The sequence below is a fragment of the Mesitornis unicolor genome, unplaced genomic scaffold (assembly GCF_000695765.1).
Source record: "Mesitornis unicolor isolate BGI_N332 unplaced genomic scaffold, ASM69576v1 scaffold14223, whole genome shotgun sequence".
Taxonomy (NCBI): domain Eukaryota; kingdom Metazoa; phylum Chordata; class Aves; order Mesitornithiformes; family Mesitornithidae; genus Mesitornis; species Mesitornis unicolor.
Window position 1 is genome coordinate 24,425 of NW_010176809.1, and position 18,941 is coordinate 43,365.

At 38.8% G+C, this 18,941-nt stretch overlaps 1 protein-coding gene across 1 annotated transcript in view; it reads right to left on the reverse strand.

Annotated features, from left to right (window-relative positions):
* IFT57 (intraflagellar transport 57) overlaps positions 1–18,469 on the reverse strand; it is a gene marked incomplete at its 5' end in the record, with an annotated part of 19,248 nt that extends 779 nt beyond the window's left edge. The window contains 10 exons of the mRNA XM_010181847.1: positions 1,303–1,369; positions 3,216–3,278; positions 4,558–4,689; positions 5,325–5,396; positions 9,624–9,746; positions 10,300–10,368; positions 13,913–14,003; positions 14,950–15,068; positions 16,124–16,288; positions 18,446–18,469. Coding sequence (XP_010180149.1) covers positions 1,303–1,369; positions 3,216–3,278; positions 4,558–4,689; positions 5,325–5,396; positions 9,624–9,746; positions 10,300–10,368; positions 13,913–14,003; positions 14,950–15,068; positions 16,124–16,288; positions 18,446–18,469 — 925 coding nt within the window. The remainder of the gene's footprint in view (positions 1–1,302; positions 1,370–3,215; positions 3,279–4,557; positions 4,690–5,324; positions 5,397–9,623; positions 9,747–10,299; positions 10,369–13,912; positions 14,004–14,949; positions 15,069–16,123; positions 16,289–18,445) is intronic.
* Positions 18,470–18,941: the final 472 nt, after the last annotated feature.

Consider the following 18,941-nt stretch of genomic DNA (forward strand, 5'->3'; position numbering starts at 1 on the left):
CATAGAATCACAGAATGGTTTTCGCTGGAAAACACCTTTAAGATCAGAGTCCAACCACCAAACCAGCCCTAAGTCCACCACTAGACCATGTCCCTAAGCACGACATCTACTCATCTTTCAATCACCTCCAGGGATGGTGACCCAACCGCCTCCCTGGGCAGCCTGTTCAGTGCTTGATGACCCTTTCAGTAATGAAATTCCCCCTAATATCCAACCTAACCCTCCCCTGCTGCAACTTGAGGCTATTTCTCCTTGTCCTATCATGAGCTACCAGGGAGAAGAGACCAATCTCCACCTCACTAAAACCTCCTTCCAGGTAGTTGTGGAGAGTGATCAGGTCTCTTGGCAGTCACTGAGGTAAGGGGGTCCAGAGCTGACAATCTCGCCGAGAGACCCTTCCCGAAGTGGCAAAAGCAGCAAAATCACAGAAAAACCACGAAAAAAGAGCAAAGACAACAGTACAGAGAGATAGAGGGTCCAGACTTCCCACTAATACCACCCTAGGGATGCTGCTACTACATCATATTGCTGCTTATAATTTTGGGCTCTAGTTTTTATTCTGACCCTTGGCCATGTCATAATACAAAAAAGGTATGAGGCAGGTGAGTAGCTCCTTCACAGTGAAGCAAAGGTGCACAAAATTTCATTAAACAATAACACTTACAACTACTAAGTTAAGTAAATTAGCTGTAACGGTTACAGTTAAATATGGAAACAGCTTGCATATTTAGCCCTACTGTACATGCATCCATTTATTTCTGCATTTGTACTTCTTATACGTTTGCAACAGAATGCATTTATCAGCAAAACCCCTGAGTCTGAGACAAACTAATTCAAATAGGTATGTAGTTTTAAATATTTAAAAAAGGCCCAAACATCAAAACACCAAAATAAATTTTCTCACTGACTCCAGGCAGCCTTTGTCAGGGAATCGGCTACTGCCAGTAACTATTTCAGAGTAAAAGGGCTTGAACCTGTAATGTGTGAATTTCTTCCAGTGAGCTGATAACTCTTCAAAGCAGAGACAAATCCTCCTCTCCACTGCCCCCCTTTTTTTGAAAAAATTTTTACAAATACTTTACCAAAGGAGGAAATCCTGGAATCACCACCTTCTGCAGACTTACATAACCTTTTCAAAGAGGTTAAGACTCCTGATTTTCTTAGACATCTTAAAATTCTAATATTGATATTTTTAGACTAGTCACTCATTCTGGTCTTGTTATATTTTTCTTTAATAAAGGCCAAATTATTTGCCTGTCACTGAGAAAATGGATGTTTGGTTTGAGGCAAAAACATACTTACCACCATCAGTCATACTGCTTCCTTTCTCTTCTGTTTCCTGCTTTACTTTCTCTAATACTTCTGTAATCTTAAAACAGATATTTTTTCTTCATTAAACCAGATCAATGTCAAGTTAAAAAAAGAAAACAAAAAAATGTCTCTGCTGAATAACTGTGTTAGTTAAAAAAAAATGAACTAATCTTAGTTGTTGTACACAGAGGAACATTTTTTTTTCAAACATTAAGAAAATTTTAATTTAACTAAATTAATGTTGTAAGAATTACTACAAAAAGAGTAACAAGTTGGCCAAACACCAAAATGGTGGAATCAAGAAGCTGCACACCCCAAACAGATAAAAACAGTGTTGTTTCAGTAAGATGCTGGATGGAAGATAAGAACCCATATCCCCGCAGATCAAGATTCGCCAAATGACCATGCCAGCTGCCCTTCTGGAAGCATCAGGACTTCAGCAGGTTACAGTGGAAACCCGAGAAACAGCGCTGCAGCAAAAGAAGGTGCAGCAGTCAAGCCTGCTGGCACTGGAACAGGCACGTAAAATGCATGTATGAAGAATAAAAGCGCATTTCAGCACTGACTTCTTATCGACCAGTTTGCCTTTGCAGACAATGAAGCAGCAGCAAAGATATGATTCTAAGGTGTCGTCTAGGTAGTATTCAGTATTTTTGTCTATAATATAGAAATGGCCTTTCATCTAAGGCTTCAATAAGCCCTTTCAGTGACAAAAAAGCAGCATCACTTCATTGGTATTGCACACCTACAGTGGTACTGGTAGCGCCGAGTGGGCTGAGATTTGATTGCAGTAGTAATGTTCAATGTGTCTAGTTTATCTCAGATATGCACCACTGCCTCTACATAGTTCTAAGGCTGCCAGCTAGTAACATATTCATCGTTACTGATCAGTCAATAAATTCCAAAGCACAAACACATGATAAATCTGAAGTCGTTGTAAAGTACTCTCTTTTTCAAACTTACTTCCTTGAGAGTGGAATACAAAGAAATTCTAATTCTGCAGAATCCATACACTCAGAAATCTTTTGCCTACTGCAGTTGGACTCGATGATCACTCTAGATCCCTTGCTACTGAACTATTTATTCTATTCTAAAATATCTCAAATTTCTTTTATAATTTCCAGCACATTCTTAGCATAGAATCATAGAATGGTTTAGGTTGGAAGGGGCCTTAACAATCATCTAGTTCCAACCCCTTGCCTTAAGGTGTGATCTATTTTATGTGACTATTCTGAACACTTTATCTTCTAATAAATAAAGGAGGTTTTCAAACTCAAACAACAGTGCCATTTAAAAAAATAATTTCTTAATTGGACAAAGGGCTGAGATATTTGGAAATCAGGCAGCAATTCTAAAGGAATGCCATAAGACACTCAACAAGTTGAGGCAGTTTGGAGTCTAGGTATTTTTCTTCAAATTTGCCAGTGATTTAAAAAAAAAAAAGGAAAACAAACAATGGAAAAACAGTTTTAGGTACTAAGATAATTTGACTTGTAAGGAAAAGTCAATATTTAGTCAAATATTGCTTTCAAGTTCTTGGAAGATGTAAATTTCCAATTGTTAATTTTAACTAAAAATAAATAGTGAAGCTTTTCTTCTTCCAAATAATTTATGGACATAGCTTGATTAATCCTCAATAAATTCGAGGACACAGGTTATAAAATACAGAACATTTACCCTCTTTTACCAACTGGGAAAATTAAGAGCTCACAATAGTTTGTCCCAGTTCACAAGTTAAAAATCAATGGCAACCTGGGTTTAAAACTTAGGGACTTGACTAGGTCGCCTCCACTAAACAAACAGATTAATCTTTAACATGAGAGCAAAACTGCAAACACTAAATGCCAACTCTCTGAAGACTGTTTTAAAATAAGCAAAAGAAATTATGTGAAGACATGTTTTACCTCAGAAAGTACTCTAATCCTTTCAGTTACTCCTCCACTTCCCTCCTGGTACTTCTCTTGAGCCTGGAAAGAAACGTGTTTTGCTGTAATGACAAAGCTGAAGAAGAATCCCAGAATGGTTTGGGTTGAAAGCAACCTTAAAGCTCATCCAGTCCAACCCCCCTGCCATGGGCAGGGACACCTCCCACCAGACCAGGTTGCTCAAAGCCCTGTCCAGCCTGGCCTTGAACACTTCCAGGGAGGGGGCATCCACAACTTCCCCGGGCAACCTGTGCCAGTGTCTCACCACCCTCACAGTAAAGAATTTCTTCCTAATATCTAGTCTAAATCTGCCCTCTTCCCGTTTAAAATCATTACCCTTTGTCCTATCACTGCACTCCCTGATAAAGAATCCCTCCCCATCTTTCTTGTAGGCCTCTTTCAAGTACTGCAAGGCTGCTATAAGGGTGTATGCAGATAGCTCAGAAAGAACACCAAAGCTTGCTCTTACTCATCCCAATTCCAGAAACTCTCCCACCAGGTCCCAGTGACATTTACAGTGCTACACATATGAGCATAGGGTTGAAACATCAGCCCCTGTAGTGACTATCATTCAAAAATTTAAAGCAGCTTTAAAAACTGTAATAGCACTAATACATACACTATAAGAAGTATGTTTTCTAATCATTTACACGAAGAAATAAACAAAAAGAAAATTTGCCAGAATGCAGACGGAATTGAATCCTAAAACCCAGAATACTTTTTTGTCAACAGTAAATTATTATCTTGAAGTTTCTTAAAGTTTAACAGTAAGTTAAACAGAAAGCACAGAGATCAAATCCTTTTAGCCTTACTTTAACATCATGTCCACAAATAGGAGGGCTAGCCAAATGGCAGCTTATACAGGCCTCCCAACAAGGGGATCAAAAAGCTTCTCAAACAGCACTCTATTGGCATAAAAACTAAAAGAACCAAAGAAGTAATCAGAATGCTTTGTGCACATTAGCACGAGTAATCAATATGAGAGATGAGTGCTGGACTGAGACAGTAGTTTTTCCACTCATCACAGATGTGTGAACTTCACAGGGAAAGAACAACTAGCAATTTAATAGCTGCTCAAGATTGGCAACAGATTTACATAGTGTTCAGTATAAAAACTGTTTACTCTCCCTTGTAGAATAGTTGAATAAAAATTGCTAGTTTAGCTTAAAAACTATATAATTTGAGAGCCGATCACCATTTCCCCTGCTTTATATCCAACAGCAGAAATCACAGATAACTCCTCCAAGTCTTCTTTGCCTTCAGCGTCACTTAATAGCATGTTAATACTAGAGAAGGCAACAACAAAAGATCAGTGCATTACCTCACTCAGCAAGGCTTGTGCTGAACGGTACTCTTGAACCAAGTGCTCCAACTGATTGTTGATGTACTTTTCCCTGCTATTGATCTTTTCCAATGTTCTGCTGATTTCATTATGGAGTTTGTCAAGGTAACCCTAGAAAATCACATTCTGTGGGTTGACAGTGTACTAATAGTACGTACACAAAGACTATTAAAATCATGCTATAATTAAGAAAGGATATGGAAGCCTACAAGTGAGAAAGAAAAGTAGTACAGACATGCTGTGTTTAGCCAACAAAAAAATATTTCTATTGTGTTCTGGTTTTCCCACCTCCAAAACACATTATTTCAAGCTTTACTGCTTCCATCACTCTCCCCCCCTTAATTAATTACAAATGTCAATGTCAGCAAGTTACTGTATCAACAACAGTACTTGATAGTATTTTGTTGTGGTGGTTTGTTTGTTTTGTATCAGCACTTATTTTCCGATTGTATTACAGTATTATTCTATTTTGCCCTCTGTAGTCAGGATGTACTTATGGTAACGCTTATGTTAATGAACCCTAATATCCCTATTAATCCTCACATATACAACTGTTTCCCACACGGTATTTTGCCAGTCCCACTGTCCCTAATCATCATTATCATATGTTTCCCTTTTTAGTTTTACAGCATTAGCACAAATAAAATGAAGAAAAAAGATCAAGTTAGTTCTTAAGTTATATCACATAAAAGAGAAAATTAAAATGCTGACAGATTAGTGAAATATTCTGCCCGTACAAGACATACCCTAGTTTCTTCCAAAGAAGATTCAATTCTATCCTTATGCTGATGCATTTGGTCTACATGAATTCTCCAATCCTAAAAAAGATGCCACAAAGTAAAACATAGGTAAGTACAACAATTATCTTTCTCTGGTTACTAAACAAAAGTTGGTATGCAAGACAGGGTCAGTTCTCTTTCATACTATTACTGTGTATTTATTCTGTCACTGCCATGTTCACATGCAGAGGCCCTTGCTTAATGTGACACAACTTATAAATCTCCTAAATGTCACATGTGACCCTCAGATCCATAAACTAACACTGACATCCTCATTGATACCACGGTAGCTATGCTTTTTAGTTTGCCTGATCTTCATGGGACTGGTTCTGCTAGAAACCACTCTGGGTACAAATACCAAAAATACTGATTACAGCTGCCCTAGCTCAGGTTATTCTTGGGACAAAATGAGTACTTCAAATGCCCAAAACCTACCAGTTCCAGACTATCAGATCTTCCCTTTCTACTTAGCCCTTACTATTATCAGGAGATAATAGAAAGAATTAAAAAGAGCCAAAAATACTCAAAATTGGTTTTGATAGTGGGACAAAATTAGGGAGGAGGAAATTATTTTCAGCTTCTAGGTCACAGGAAATACACATGGACTCAGGGATGAGGGATGAGAAAAGGTTCTCTTTTAACTTGATAGGTTGACATTTTTTACTTAGAAATTAATTGCAGTTCCCAAGCTTTATGAAATTTTTTTCCTCATGAATGCCAACTTTTTACATAGCCCAGACCCAAAGCACAGCTGCAGACAGTGAATTGAAAAAGAAGCGGAGTAGCAGTACTGCAGAATTACTGCTATTTCAGTATTGTGTTTCTGAACAGGCTAAAATATATTATTAAAAATTTTTAAGCTCTCTGCACTGTACTCATGTAGGTGTTAAATAAGCAATGTTAATAAATCTGTATCACTTGAAATCGAACCTTTGACGGCTTTCTTGTAAAACAGATACTTTGAGGATATGTGGAAGATAACAGTGTTTGCTTCAGTAAGATTATCTTATAAAGGACCTTGTCAAAAAGGATGTTAAGCAAACCAGAGAGGTACAAACCTGACTGACAAGCAATAGTGGAGGCAGTAACAAGAAACAAACCTGGCCAGTTACACTAATGGATAAGGACATGAGAATGTTTGTACCGGTACAATTATCTGATCGAGGACTTTGTCAAAATGGATGAAAAGGAAAAAGGAGAGGGAAAAAATAAAACCTATGGAGACACAGACCTGTCAGAAAAACACTAAGGGAGACAAGAACAAGAAACAAAGCTCACCAGTCACACTAACTGATGGGCTATCAGGAAACTGCAAGCATCACTTCAAAGAAGGTGAACCTGGTCCTTGCAACTGCTAAGAAGGCATACCTGGAGGTTCTGGATATTCTGGATGAGGGTTGGTGCAATATGCAAACTGATGAAACAAAGTGCAGGGGAAGGGGACGGGGGAAGAACAAAGAGGGGTCTAAGAGGGGCTGTGCATGTGTAAACTGTTATCAGTCAGTCCACTTGTCTGACTGAGCCCTGTGCCTGGTCACTGCAGTCTGTCCTGTCCTTATTAAATTCTTTTTAAAATTACCTTTCTGTGCAATCTCACTCTCTATCCAGTGCACATATGCATGCTTCAAGGACTAAGTGTACACAGCTGGAGAGAGTGGGGGGTCTCAATGCCAACCACAGGAGCAGCTGAGGGTCTCAGCCACCAAGGCAGGACTGGCATGTATCCCAAAATCCAGCCATGCGGAAAGACTGGTGTGAGTAAAGCAAGAGATGGGCTTAGTGCTAGCAGCTGGAGCAAAACTGTGGGTCACAAGCCTGTGTTGCTGTTGCCAGCTGCTGGGGTTGGGACGGGCAAGTGTTTGCACCTTCTCTAAAGCTGCTGTGCGCATGTAAAATTCAATAACGGACTTAAAACTGAACCAGCCATTGAGTAGTAGGCCTTGGGTCCGGGCCTGGGTATGAGGCAGGCAGAAGGCATATGCTGGTATTCAGGGGAACCCACAAATGTAGAGTGCACTTGAGAGGAGTATGTGAGCGCATGTGTCTGTTAGCTGGCAAGCATCAGGCTAGACTAGCCAGCAAGTAGAAGAGTGGAGAAACAGTAAGAGAGTCCGGGATCCAGCAGGGGGATTAGACAGACAGAAAGACCATGCCAACAGTTGAGGGATAAGTGAATGTGCATGTGCTTGTGCATCTAGAGAGAAGGGAGAGTGTGCTTCTACTGGTAAACTTCAATCTTAAATAGCTGAAGGGGAGGATGGGAGGCTGGCTATCTATAATTATGTTTTATGGAAGTCTTACAAAGTGCTGTTGAAGACAGGGCTTTGTTTATGTCAGTGTCCTTTGTGTGCCTGCATGATGCACGCTTAACTTCCCCACTCGTTAAATCTGCAAACAGGAAAGAAGTAGCAGCTGCATCCATCAGTCTGACATGGGAACTTGCAGGTCCCCAGGCACACAGGGCTGGGCTGCAGCACCTGAGCAAGAGAAATTCCTGATCCCAGAGCTGTTGGAGGATACAGTCACTTATAACACACAGGTACAAAACAGGTCGTGGCTTAAAACTGCTGCACGCTTAAACATGTGCCATCCTTCAATCACGGGCAGTTCCACTGACTTGAAGTGAGGCTATCACCCTGCATAGGACATGCACATATCTACCAAAGGACTGCTGCTTCTGTCTCACTACCTCAGAACAGCATCTCCAACAGCTGTTCAACCCATGAGGTTCTACCGCCATCTACAATTGCACTGCTCCCCACTATCCTCTGTCAGAACAGAATAAATGCTAGTACAGAAAATGTGCTTATGTTGTAAGTCAGGTTTTAAGTTTGCAGAACACAAGATGTTTTGTTGGTCTGGTGACAACTGTTCCCAATTTGCCAAACTTCGGAGCTGAAATAAAAACAACAACAAACACCCCCACACACACACCTCCCACCCCTGCCCAGGACTTTACAGATAAGTTCTAGTTTCTAATGCCATTTATGCACATAGGCTGTGCCTATGCACAGCTTAGGAAACAGAATATGGTGCTTTTCTTGTAGAATGAAAAAAGGCCAAATATTTCTCTCCAGTTATTTCTGAAAGCATGATAGCACAGAAGCTAGAAAAAGAAGAATCCTCTCTTCATGTTCATTTTAACTTACTCCTTAAATCCAAGAGATGGTGTATTAAACTGGAAGCTAGTAAACCTCAGTTCTTACAGTGGTTTTAATTTTCCATGTATGTCTTAATGATGTTTTCATTTCTTAGTGTGAGAATCAAGCATGATGTTCTCTGTAGCAGATGGGCTTGCTGAGGATCAGAGAAAGGTGGCTCAAACCAGGCAATTTTTCACATAGAAGAATGCAGTGTAGTGTACGTCAGGCAAGCAATTTAACAGATAGTTGAGAGCCCAGCCTATTTTTTGCAAGATCATTATCTTTCATCAAATTATGTATCAGTGCTACAGATTGCTCCAACATCCCAACTAGCCAGGTCACTACAAATGCGCAACTTCAATACTGCAGTGATCTGTGTGTGCTAGGCAAGCTCCTAGAAAGAATGCTTACGGCAATGCCATGAATAGGTGCTAAGTTTGGACTTTGACTTGCCAAAGATAGATGTCTGCTTCTAAGCTGCTCATTCTAGACTACTTGGAATAGATTATGGAGAGAAATACACATTTCCAAGAAATGAGGAATTTAATTTTGAGGTAATTATCCAGATAGGTAAGTAAAATCAGTCAATAAAAGGACTCACTTTGTTTTGCTAAGCATAAGAAGAGTCCATGAAGACTAGATCAGAGGTACAGACCTACTTCATGGCCATTTAAAGTTCAGCATGATGAATTCCATGGAATCAACTTTCAGATGGCTGACAAACTGAACGGTTCTTCTTCTTGTCTCCCAGGAAGATGTTTTAATATCTGCTGAACTGGGAGTATAATTTTTCAGAAGTGTGAATACATTGGAAATGTTTAACGATTTAAGAAGCTTCCACTGTATAAACATATGAAAATAAATATATGGAAATGAGGTGCCCTGTAAGTAGCAGAAAAAAATTATTCTTATAGAATACTGAGAGAAAAAAAACCTACTAAATATTATTGCTTCTAAGGTCAAAGTCAGTGACAAAAGTTTTAGACAAGATAGCATTGGAGAGCCCATTTTTCACAATTCTTGGTATGACAAAAGTTAAAAAATGTAAATGGAATGTAAACAACACTGATTGAAATCACACTTTAATCACCATGTATACACATGCAAATCCATTCTCACATACCTTATTGTCAGTCCTAACCGTAACTTTCAGCTGTGGAAGCACGCGTTCCACTTCTAGATTCCACTCTGCTACATCTGTGGTGGACTGTAAAATCTCTTCTTGCTTTGTAGTGTCGTTCACGTTCTGAGTAAAAATCACAAAATTTATATACAAAATATGATCATTGTGCACAATGAGGACTGTCAGAAATCATGTGACAATGGCTTACAGTGTTCATATTCAGACAAAATACTTACATCCAGAATTATCTAAACTACAGGTATGACAGATTTCTTTAATGGTTTTCTTTGAATTCATAAAGATTAGGAATTAAAATAAATAATCTTATCATCATAGTTAGAATTTGAAAAAATGAAATGTATACAATAAGAAATTATAATGCATTCCAGAAATAGTGCATGTGTAAGGGAGGTATTAAAATATATTCAAGAAAGTCATACGATGTTTCTCTAAAAGTATCTGCAAACTTTTCTTACAAATGTTTCCAGCAACTTTGCAGTGATATCAGTTTAGAAACTGGATATAAATTTTTCTTTTAAGATAACCTAATTCGTTTCAGTTAGAATGTTTTTTTCAAGTTAAGACTACATAAGGATTTTCAGACTTAAATCCAACAGAAATAAATGGCTACTACAGATGTAAAAATCTGTCAGAAGATTGATGGGTAACAACTTACTGATCTGTATGTTTGTGCCTTTAGAACATCCAGGTCAAGAAAATTTTCTTCATTGTCTGACTCTTCTTCCTTAAGGAAAGTTGCAAAGTAAGACTTCAGTAAGTACTGCACAATTTTCCACCAGAATTTTATTTGGCCATAGCACAGGACAAGGAATACTGAATTCCAAATTTCTGAGCAAAACAAATAATGGAGAATTTATAATCATGGAGTTTGTTTTTACTAAAAATCTTATGAGGAGACACAGTATCTGGGACAAGGTGGAAGATGAAAACTCACCACATTTCCCTCAGGGTGTCACAGTATTTAAAAACTAAACCAACCAACCAAAAAGTCTCAAAGCCCAAGCCTTCTCATAACAAATGAGCCATTATCAATAGTTGCATGGTAACTGTAATTTCTTAAGTGTTTCCTAAAGCTTTATATTAAAACTAAAGCTAAACCAAACCAAACCAAACCAAAACAAACAAACCACAACCAGACATGAACATAGTTTTCAACACGTCGTTTGCATTACAGATTTGGAGTTGCAGAGTGATGCCACATTTTAAAAGTCTGCAGAATAATACAATAAATCAAGGTGACTGATTTGTTTTCTTGCCCATGACACTGCACTGGGCCGATGGCTTTACAGAATTACCTATTATAGTCTCAAAATTGCATTCCTCAGTGACTTTTATCAGCTCAGAGCCCATCACTACATAAGTAAAGTCAAAGATGCTTTTTTCTGTGCATTACCCTCCATTTATCTATACTGAATTTCACCTTCAACTTTATCACCCCTACACTTCACTCTTATACACTTTGTCCATCTATAGTTCTGTTAGCTGTCTTTTCCACCAAAGTCGAATTTCATCACTCGCTTTCTTTCTAGACAAATCAAAAATGCTGTAATAATGCAGATCTTAGTGTAGAACCCTTCAAGATTCAATTAGTGAAAACCTGGGAGCTTTTTCCTCTCCCTCATCTAGTTTTCAACTAATGGTGACCAGTTTATTTTCTTCTGGCGTGTTTGGCCCCTACTGCCCTGAATACCTGCAAATTAAAGGTGACTCGATTGGGACTATCCTTTGCTAAATGGACAATATATATTTGTGCAGCACTTCACAGAATCACAGAACTTTAGGGATTGGAAGGGACCTCAAAAGATCATCTAGTCCAATCCCCCTGCCGGAGCAGGAACACCTAGATGAGGTTGCACAGGAAGGCATCCAGGCGGGTTTTGAATGTCTCCAGAGAAGGAGACTCCACAACCTCTCTGGGCAGCCTGGTCCAGTGCTCTGTTACCCTCACTGAGAAGAAGTTTCTTCTCAAATTTAAGTGGAACCTCCTGTGTTCCAGTTTGTGTCCGTTAAGACACACTTAGAAGAACGTATTACAACACTACGATAACAACATCAAGAAGACTAGTTATCAGAACTGAGAAGCCAAACTGTGCAGATTTCCTCGAACAGCCAGCCCTGCTGGCTACTGTTTGCTAATTCCACAAGATTTACACAAATAGGCTTGTCTCTGTCAGATTCATCAGTTTTATTCAGAAGAATCAAAACCAGAAGAACAATCAATGAACCTCATAATTAGCATTTAACTACTGGAAATACTGCTAAATTAAATTATAGATACAGCTAATACATCCAGGACATACGAATACATTGGCAGCAACAATGGACTAGGGGAAAAAAAATAATTATATCAGCATATGATTAATCCATGTGGAATCATCAGGGGCTCCAAAAAGTGGTTATCCACCTTGAATAAAGTTAGCTCTGTGGTTTTACTAACACACCAACTCAGAAGAGCTAACAGAACATGTTAGTTTTGAAAATCATGGCCTCAGATACTAGCTGAGAGCAAATCCAGGAGTTCTTTGAAGAGTTACAACTGTGCTTTAGTTAACTCTTCCCTCCCCACTTCCCAATTTAAACAGCTTAGATCATAACAAGACACAGAGGGGAGCAGACAGCTGACTATTTTCATTTTTAAAGCTTTTAGCAAAAAGCTTACATTTCTGAGGCGAGTCAAGCACGCAATACAGAATGTCTCTTATTGTTGTCAGAATTATTCAAGACCTTTTTTTGTGTGTGTGTGTGGACTTCAAAGCTGATAAAAATAAAACCAGACATCAACATCAACATCCACATCCCACTCTTCGCATACTGTATGAAATTTAAGAATAAAAGTTTAGATTTTTTTTTTTTGCTAATAAAAATGACAAAAATAATGCAACACAAGAAAACTGTGAGGAGAAGCAAACTCTTCAACTGTTACATTCTTGCGGACTATTGTGGCATATAAATTGGGACTACAATCAGAACCATATGGTAACATTATTGGCACTCTATTGCCAACTTTTATGACCTTTTTCCCAAGCACCCGAAAAATATGAACACGAAAATGGGACAGTTGTGGCATTTTCTATTTAGTATTGCTGGGCCTTAAGACTCCAGAAAATTGTTTTCTCCTCAAGTAATTTACTGACTCAGAAAGTGAGCACTTCCAGGCTCAGAGCTTTCAAAATTCTGGCTTTGATCTGCATTTATTTTGCAAATAATCATCGGCTTTTGGAGAAGCTGGATGTGAAATTAACTTCCTTTTTGTAATGTTCACTTTAATTGTCATCAGCTAACTTCCCTCTTTCAGAAATGTCCTGTTTAAGTCAGTAGTAAAAAGACTCACTTTGAGGAGATTGAGAGAGGCAAGTGAAAATGGCAATGTCTTGAGATCCCATTATGCTACCAGTTTACAGTAAGACTCCAACTCGCATAAAAAGAATCTTCTGAGAAAGTCAATCAGCAAGAAACAACTTTTGTTCAACATCCATCCATCAGTATGTCCTAAAAGCATATTTAAACTTACAGGTGTATTTCATAGGCTGTTTCAAAGACATGACAACTTCACTGTAATTATTATAGTAAAAAAGCAGGAATAAACAGAACAGCTGATCCTCAAACATTGCTATCGTGTTGGCTAAAGGTATTTCAAAACATACAGAAAGACTCAGTCTGCAGTCAGAATGGATGACGGGATATTACCATTTCGTTCATGCAATATATGAGTTGCCACCACCTTTGTCTACAGAAACAACTCTGCAACCTTTATTGAGGTCCTTGCTGGTGTTTATAAACAAATGCTCTGCTTCCATTTTTTCTTTACCCTGTTCCCAAATCTTCAGATCAACTAAGTACCAAAGTTATAATTTCCTATTCGCAGTGAAATCTGAGTTACAATAGTGAGCACTTCATTAATTAAACACTGGGTAAATTTTAACCAAATATTAACCAATTCTGTAAACAGGGATTGAAGTGTCATTTAACATCAATAGCTCTTATAAATAAACAATTCTGAATCTATGTAATTTTAATGTATGGTTAGTTTCCACTTCACATTAACTATAAATGCACATGGGAAAATAAGCTCTGTCCTGAAGACTTAACAACCTTATCCGAAAGGAAACAAAGACTGTACAGAGAAGTTGAAGATGCAGGAAAGGAGATGCAAGAAAAAAAGGTGATCGAATAGCTGATAGAAAAGACTTCTTAAAGCCAAACAAGGTGATCAGTGAGTAAAAATTTCCTTACAGTTGACCAGTACTGATATAATCAGGTAAACCTACCGCAACATCCTCTTCCAGTTTATTAAGTGTTAATTCTGCATCATCTTCTGTTATTTCTTCTTCTTCTAGCTCTTCTGTTGGATATGCTGGCCTGAAATTAGTTCAAAGAACAGCAGGGCTTTTAAACACAGTAAATTGGAAATACCTCTGTAAACTGCTCCTAAGCAAACAAAACATTTCATGAAAAGTATGGATGATGTGGAATATGACTAGAGAGTGATTAGTGTCTGACACATTTAAACAAATAAAATTATCACTAAGTCTTTATCTTGCACTGTTTTAAAAGTGAGGGTTAGTTATTATGGCAAGAAGCACAGTACATTCATACTACAAAGACATGTGGGGAGTAAATTTTTATTTGCTTTCTCTTTTGGTCTAATGTCTTAAAATCCAAGTGCAAGTCACCACAGACGTATTTGCAGCTTATAGAGGAATTTGCGTACTAAACAGAGGTAACGGCAAAATATTTCCAAGAGATAAATTACTTTGCCCTGCCCATTTCAAAACCCACCCACGGGAAGGAATGAAAGAAAGAACAGTTTTAAATAAATTTTCATAGACGTGAAATTATCTGTTATCTAATATCTCCTAAGATTTCCTTTGGATTAAATACTCAAAGTTACTGTAGCCTGCTTGTAACATGATCACATATTGTGCACACCTCCAGCTGAAGAGATCAAGAACTTAGCTATTGATTGATAGGACCTAAAAGGATATTAAATACATTTCAGCTCAACTGTCAGATTAACAAGCAGCTATGCATAGGAAAGTGTCCAAAAAAAAAAAAGGTCATCTGTCAAATCTTTATTAATTAGCTAAGTCTATTAATGGCCCAAACTCATCTTTGCTGGTAACAGACTAAATTGTGTGAAATTGCATTAGGAATTACTTGGTCCCACTGCTTCAAGCCTAGTTTAATTTTGCAGCTCATGAAACATCAAGTAAAACAGTTTTGGTCATTACTGTTTTGTCTTTACAATTACATTTGTCTGCTGGAAAATAATGTGTAAGGGAGGATGCTTAAAAGTGTACTATACCTTTTCCAGCTAAAGCCAGTGTATTTCAAGGCTTCTTCAGCTAAACAATCAAGAACATAGCATGCTTGCTCTCCATAACCTGCCTTTAATTTTGAGGGAGGAAAATCCACAGGCCTTCCCTAAAATAAGAGATATGCTGTTTACTGATGGCTACCCATCAACTGGAGTTTCCTTTCAGGGAGGTAACAAGAGTTTTTACCAGTGTCCATTGAGTATGAAGGTTTTATCAATATTAATTCATATTCTTCCGCTATGCAGCTCCAGTCAGGCAACAGAAGGGAAAACAGAACAACCCAAGAAACAGATGCAGGGCAGAAACCTTAAAGCACCTGGCGAGACGATACGCACAGGGAGCAGAAGAGTCAGAAGCCACAAGGGAGCTAGATGGTCAAGCACACAAGTGACAGGTTGGAAAGGTAAGAACAGCTACGGAGGAACCTGGCCACTGAGACTTAACCACCAGCTTTTCAACATTGTCTTGTTTGTTAAAGATTTTATTTATAAAATATTTTATTTTTATTTATTGCTGTCTTGCAGAATAAACATCTTAGTTTGTTATGGTTTAACTCCTTTAGAGAACAGCATTCTTAACATCAGTCACAGCTGTACCACAGTATAATCTTCCATAAGATCATAATTCCCGTAAGTTGATACACCCTCCTGATCTCTGAGGGTGTGTGCTAATATTGAAAAAAATCACAATAGTTCTGGCAAACTTTTACTACTCAACAAAACCAAATGAACAAAACATGAACACAATTCTAAAACATTTCCTTCACTGTGAATTATACCATTGATTTTGGCAGAAGCAGAATCACAAGCACTATGCAAATTTTCCAGATAAAATATTTGTACATTATACTACCATAAAGGAGCAACATATGTGGCACTATAAGAAGTAAGCCTGATTTAATCAATTTTACAGATTGTGGAACAAAACTATGCATAATACTGTAAGACCATTTTTGTAGTGCCAAAATAATTAGCAAGTAGGTACAGACAGTATAAAATTCCAATTAACCCATTAACACAGTACAAACTCATAGACAGGAAAAGTCTGTCTAGCCCTTGGGAACATAATCAGACAGGAGGAAAAGTGTGGCATTACTGTTACTTCTGAAGGCGATGCATGTGCTTGAAATACACTTGGGAAAACAGCATGTTCAACACTTACAAATGATCGCAATTCTGAGAGTACATTTGATATTGTTGCATTGGGGTCATCATATTCTTGTGGCTGTTCGAAGGGATGTCCTGCTTTAGTGATCAGCCAAGCGGCAAGCGTGCAAAACATAAAGAATTGCTCACCGGGATTAGTGGGCAGTGCAAAGTAGTGCCTGTTTAAAAAGGGGAAAGAATGGTAAATAAAGATCTTCTGAGATCCTAAAGCTCTTACAGCGTTATAGACCAGCACAGGCTAGAAAGTTTAACTGACTTTCTCAATGGGTGATCCATTTGAACTAAATTCAGGATGTCTAGTTTCACACAGCAGACTAAATTTGCCATGTGCAGCTCATCCATTTCCTGCTTTGAGTAAGCTATTAATCAACATTAGACTTTCAAGGAATCAAATGGAAACTGGGTGCTCTTCTCCCCTGTCAGCAGGATTATACAGCTTCAATTAAACACCATCAAACTGACATTTCCACATAAACCCAAGTTACTCCTCTCATTTACCTAAGCAGTCTCAAATCATGATGAGCTCAATTCTGTTCCAATTAATTTTAGGCATCAGAACCCATCCTGTCACTTCCTAAAATACCACCACTGACTAATTAAGAGCCTATAAAATGGATTCATTCGAATGTCCCTTGCATAACATAAAATACTTAAAAGCTCAAAAGAATCAAATGTCAAAGATATGCAATTGCCAATAACTTGTAGGCCATGAGTGAACTAAGATTTTGATAAATCTCAGGCATTTTCCACAGGCCAAGCAATTTATATTTCAAGACAAAATTTAAACTTGAAAAACATCCTCTGAATAGATTAGCAAGTGATTTATGAACTACTGTCAACATCACACAGCAGACAGCCTACTTCAAAAACAAAATTAAAATGATCCATTAATAAAGCTTTAGACCTTTACCCATGACACTGGAAACCAGAGTGGATTTGTCTCATCTTTTATCTATTTTAGAACACATTGAAAATGCTTTAGAAGTGCATGTTGCTCTCCATTAAAGGGAGTTTAGACAAATAGCACAAAGAAAGGTATCTGTATTTGGGTATATTATTATGCCTTTAAAAAAAATCAGATAATTGATTAATTAATTTTGCACCAAGTGATCGCATGAAAACTTGAATGGCACTTCCTTGAGGAGGGGAAAACAAATTTACTGAAGCCTCATTGACTAAAGAGATGTGTATTCTTTCTGCATATTGGCCTCATCCATGCCACTATACCACAGTAACCTCACCTCCTGTTTCCTTCTTGACATCCCCAAATATTCTTCCTAACAACAGCAATACATCCAGCTCCTTTTGCTCCAGAGCTCCCCAAACCTCCTGCCCTTCCCATATTCCTCAATAGAGGCTGGTGTACTTAAATTAATGCCTAAGCTCAGATCAGGAGCCTCACCTACTGTGCTTTGGGTTGCTTTATGAGAGCAAGGTGCACACCCTGGATCTATTATGAATCACACTAAATCGAAAGATGTGGTCCTAACAAGAATTCAGTCCATAAAATCAGGCCACAGTTAGTCCCCCAAAACCATAAACTGTGTGCACACTGGATAGTCAGAACCAAATGTTTCCCTTTACAGACACAGTCGCTTGCTTAAGTAGACAAGGGCTTGCTTCCCTGCTCTAAATATACTGATGGTCCAACAGGTGACTAAAACCAGTTTCCAGCCACTGTGCTCCTACTTGAGCCTCTTTCCCAACATGAGAATAATTTAGACTGTGCTTTTTTCCCCCCGTACCAAACTGTTGCTTATAGAACACTTAATTGTGAGACATGCTGCTGTGGAGCCTGCTTAAAACTGACTGACAAATTTGAAAGTTATTTAGGCAAGTGGATATTGGGAGCACACTGGTCCTGTTTTCCACATCTCCTGCCTCCATCATTAAAAAAAATATTACTACATGAAACAAGTAACATGAGCTGGCAATGTGCACTTGCAGCCCAGAAGGCCTGGGGTTATATCCTGGGCTGCATCAAAAGAGCTGTGGACAGCAGACAGAGAGAGGTGATTCTGCTCCTCTACTCTGCTCTGGTAAGACCTCACCTGGAGTACTATGTCCAGTTCTGGGGCCCCCAACACAAAAAGGACATTGAGCTGCTGGAGTGGGTCCAGAGGAGGGCCACAAAGCTGATCAGAGGGCTGAAGCACCTCCCCTATGAAGGCTCCAGGGAAACGTTACTGCAGCCTTCCAGTACCCGATGGCACAGGTTACCCAGAGAAGTTGAGGATGTCCCCTCCCTGGAAGTGTTCAAGGCCAGGTTAGACAGGGCTTTGGGCAACCTGCTCTGGTGGGAGGTGTCCCTGCCCATGGCAGGGGGTTGAACTGGATGAGCTTTAAGGTCCCTGCCAACTCTTAACCATTCTATGATTCTGTGATAGATACAAAAAAACCAGACTTAAAAATAATGGGTCCAAGCCCCCTTACAAATAAAAATACCTCACAAATAATTCCCCTGAATACATTGAAATTCATTGAGGGTAGAATTACTTTTTGCACTGATACACTGGCAGGCAAATATTCAATATCTACTGGGGCCAGGGAAGGTGAAGTGACTATTATCACATCACAGCCTTTAGAGGCACTTCCCACATCGAAAGCTTCAAAATCCTACTGGAAGCGGTACAGTTGACCGTTTTTCACTTGACCCAGGCACCTCATCATCCGAGAGCCTTCACTCCCTAATCCCTAACCGCAGAGGCCTCACTTGCCCGTGGGGATTTGTCCCTGTTAAACACCCTGGGTGCGCACGGTCTGGCGCCTCTCGCTGCAGCCGTGGCGGCTGCGGACCCTCACGCGTGGAGCTC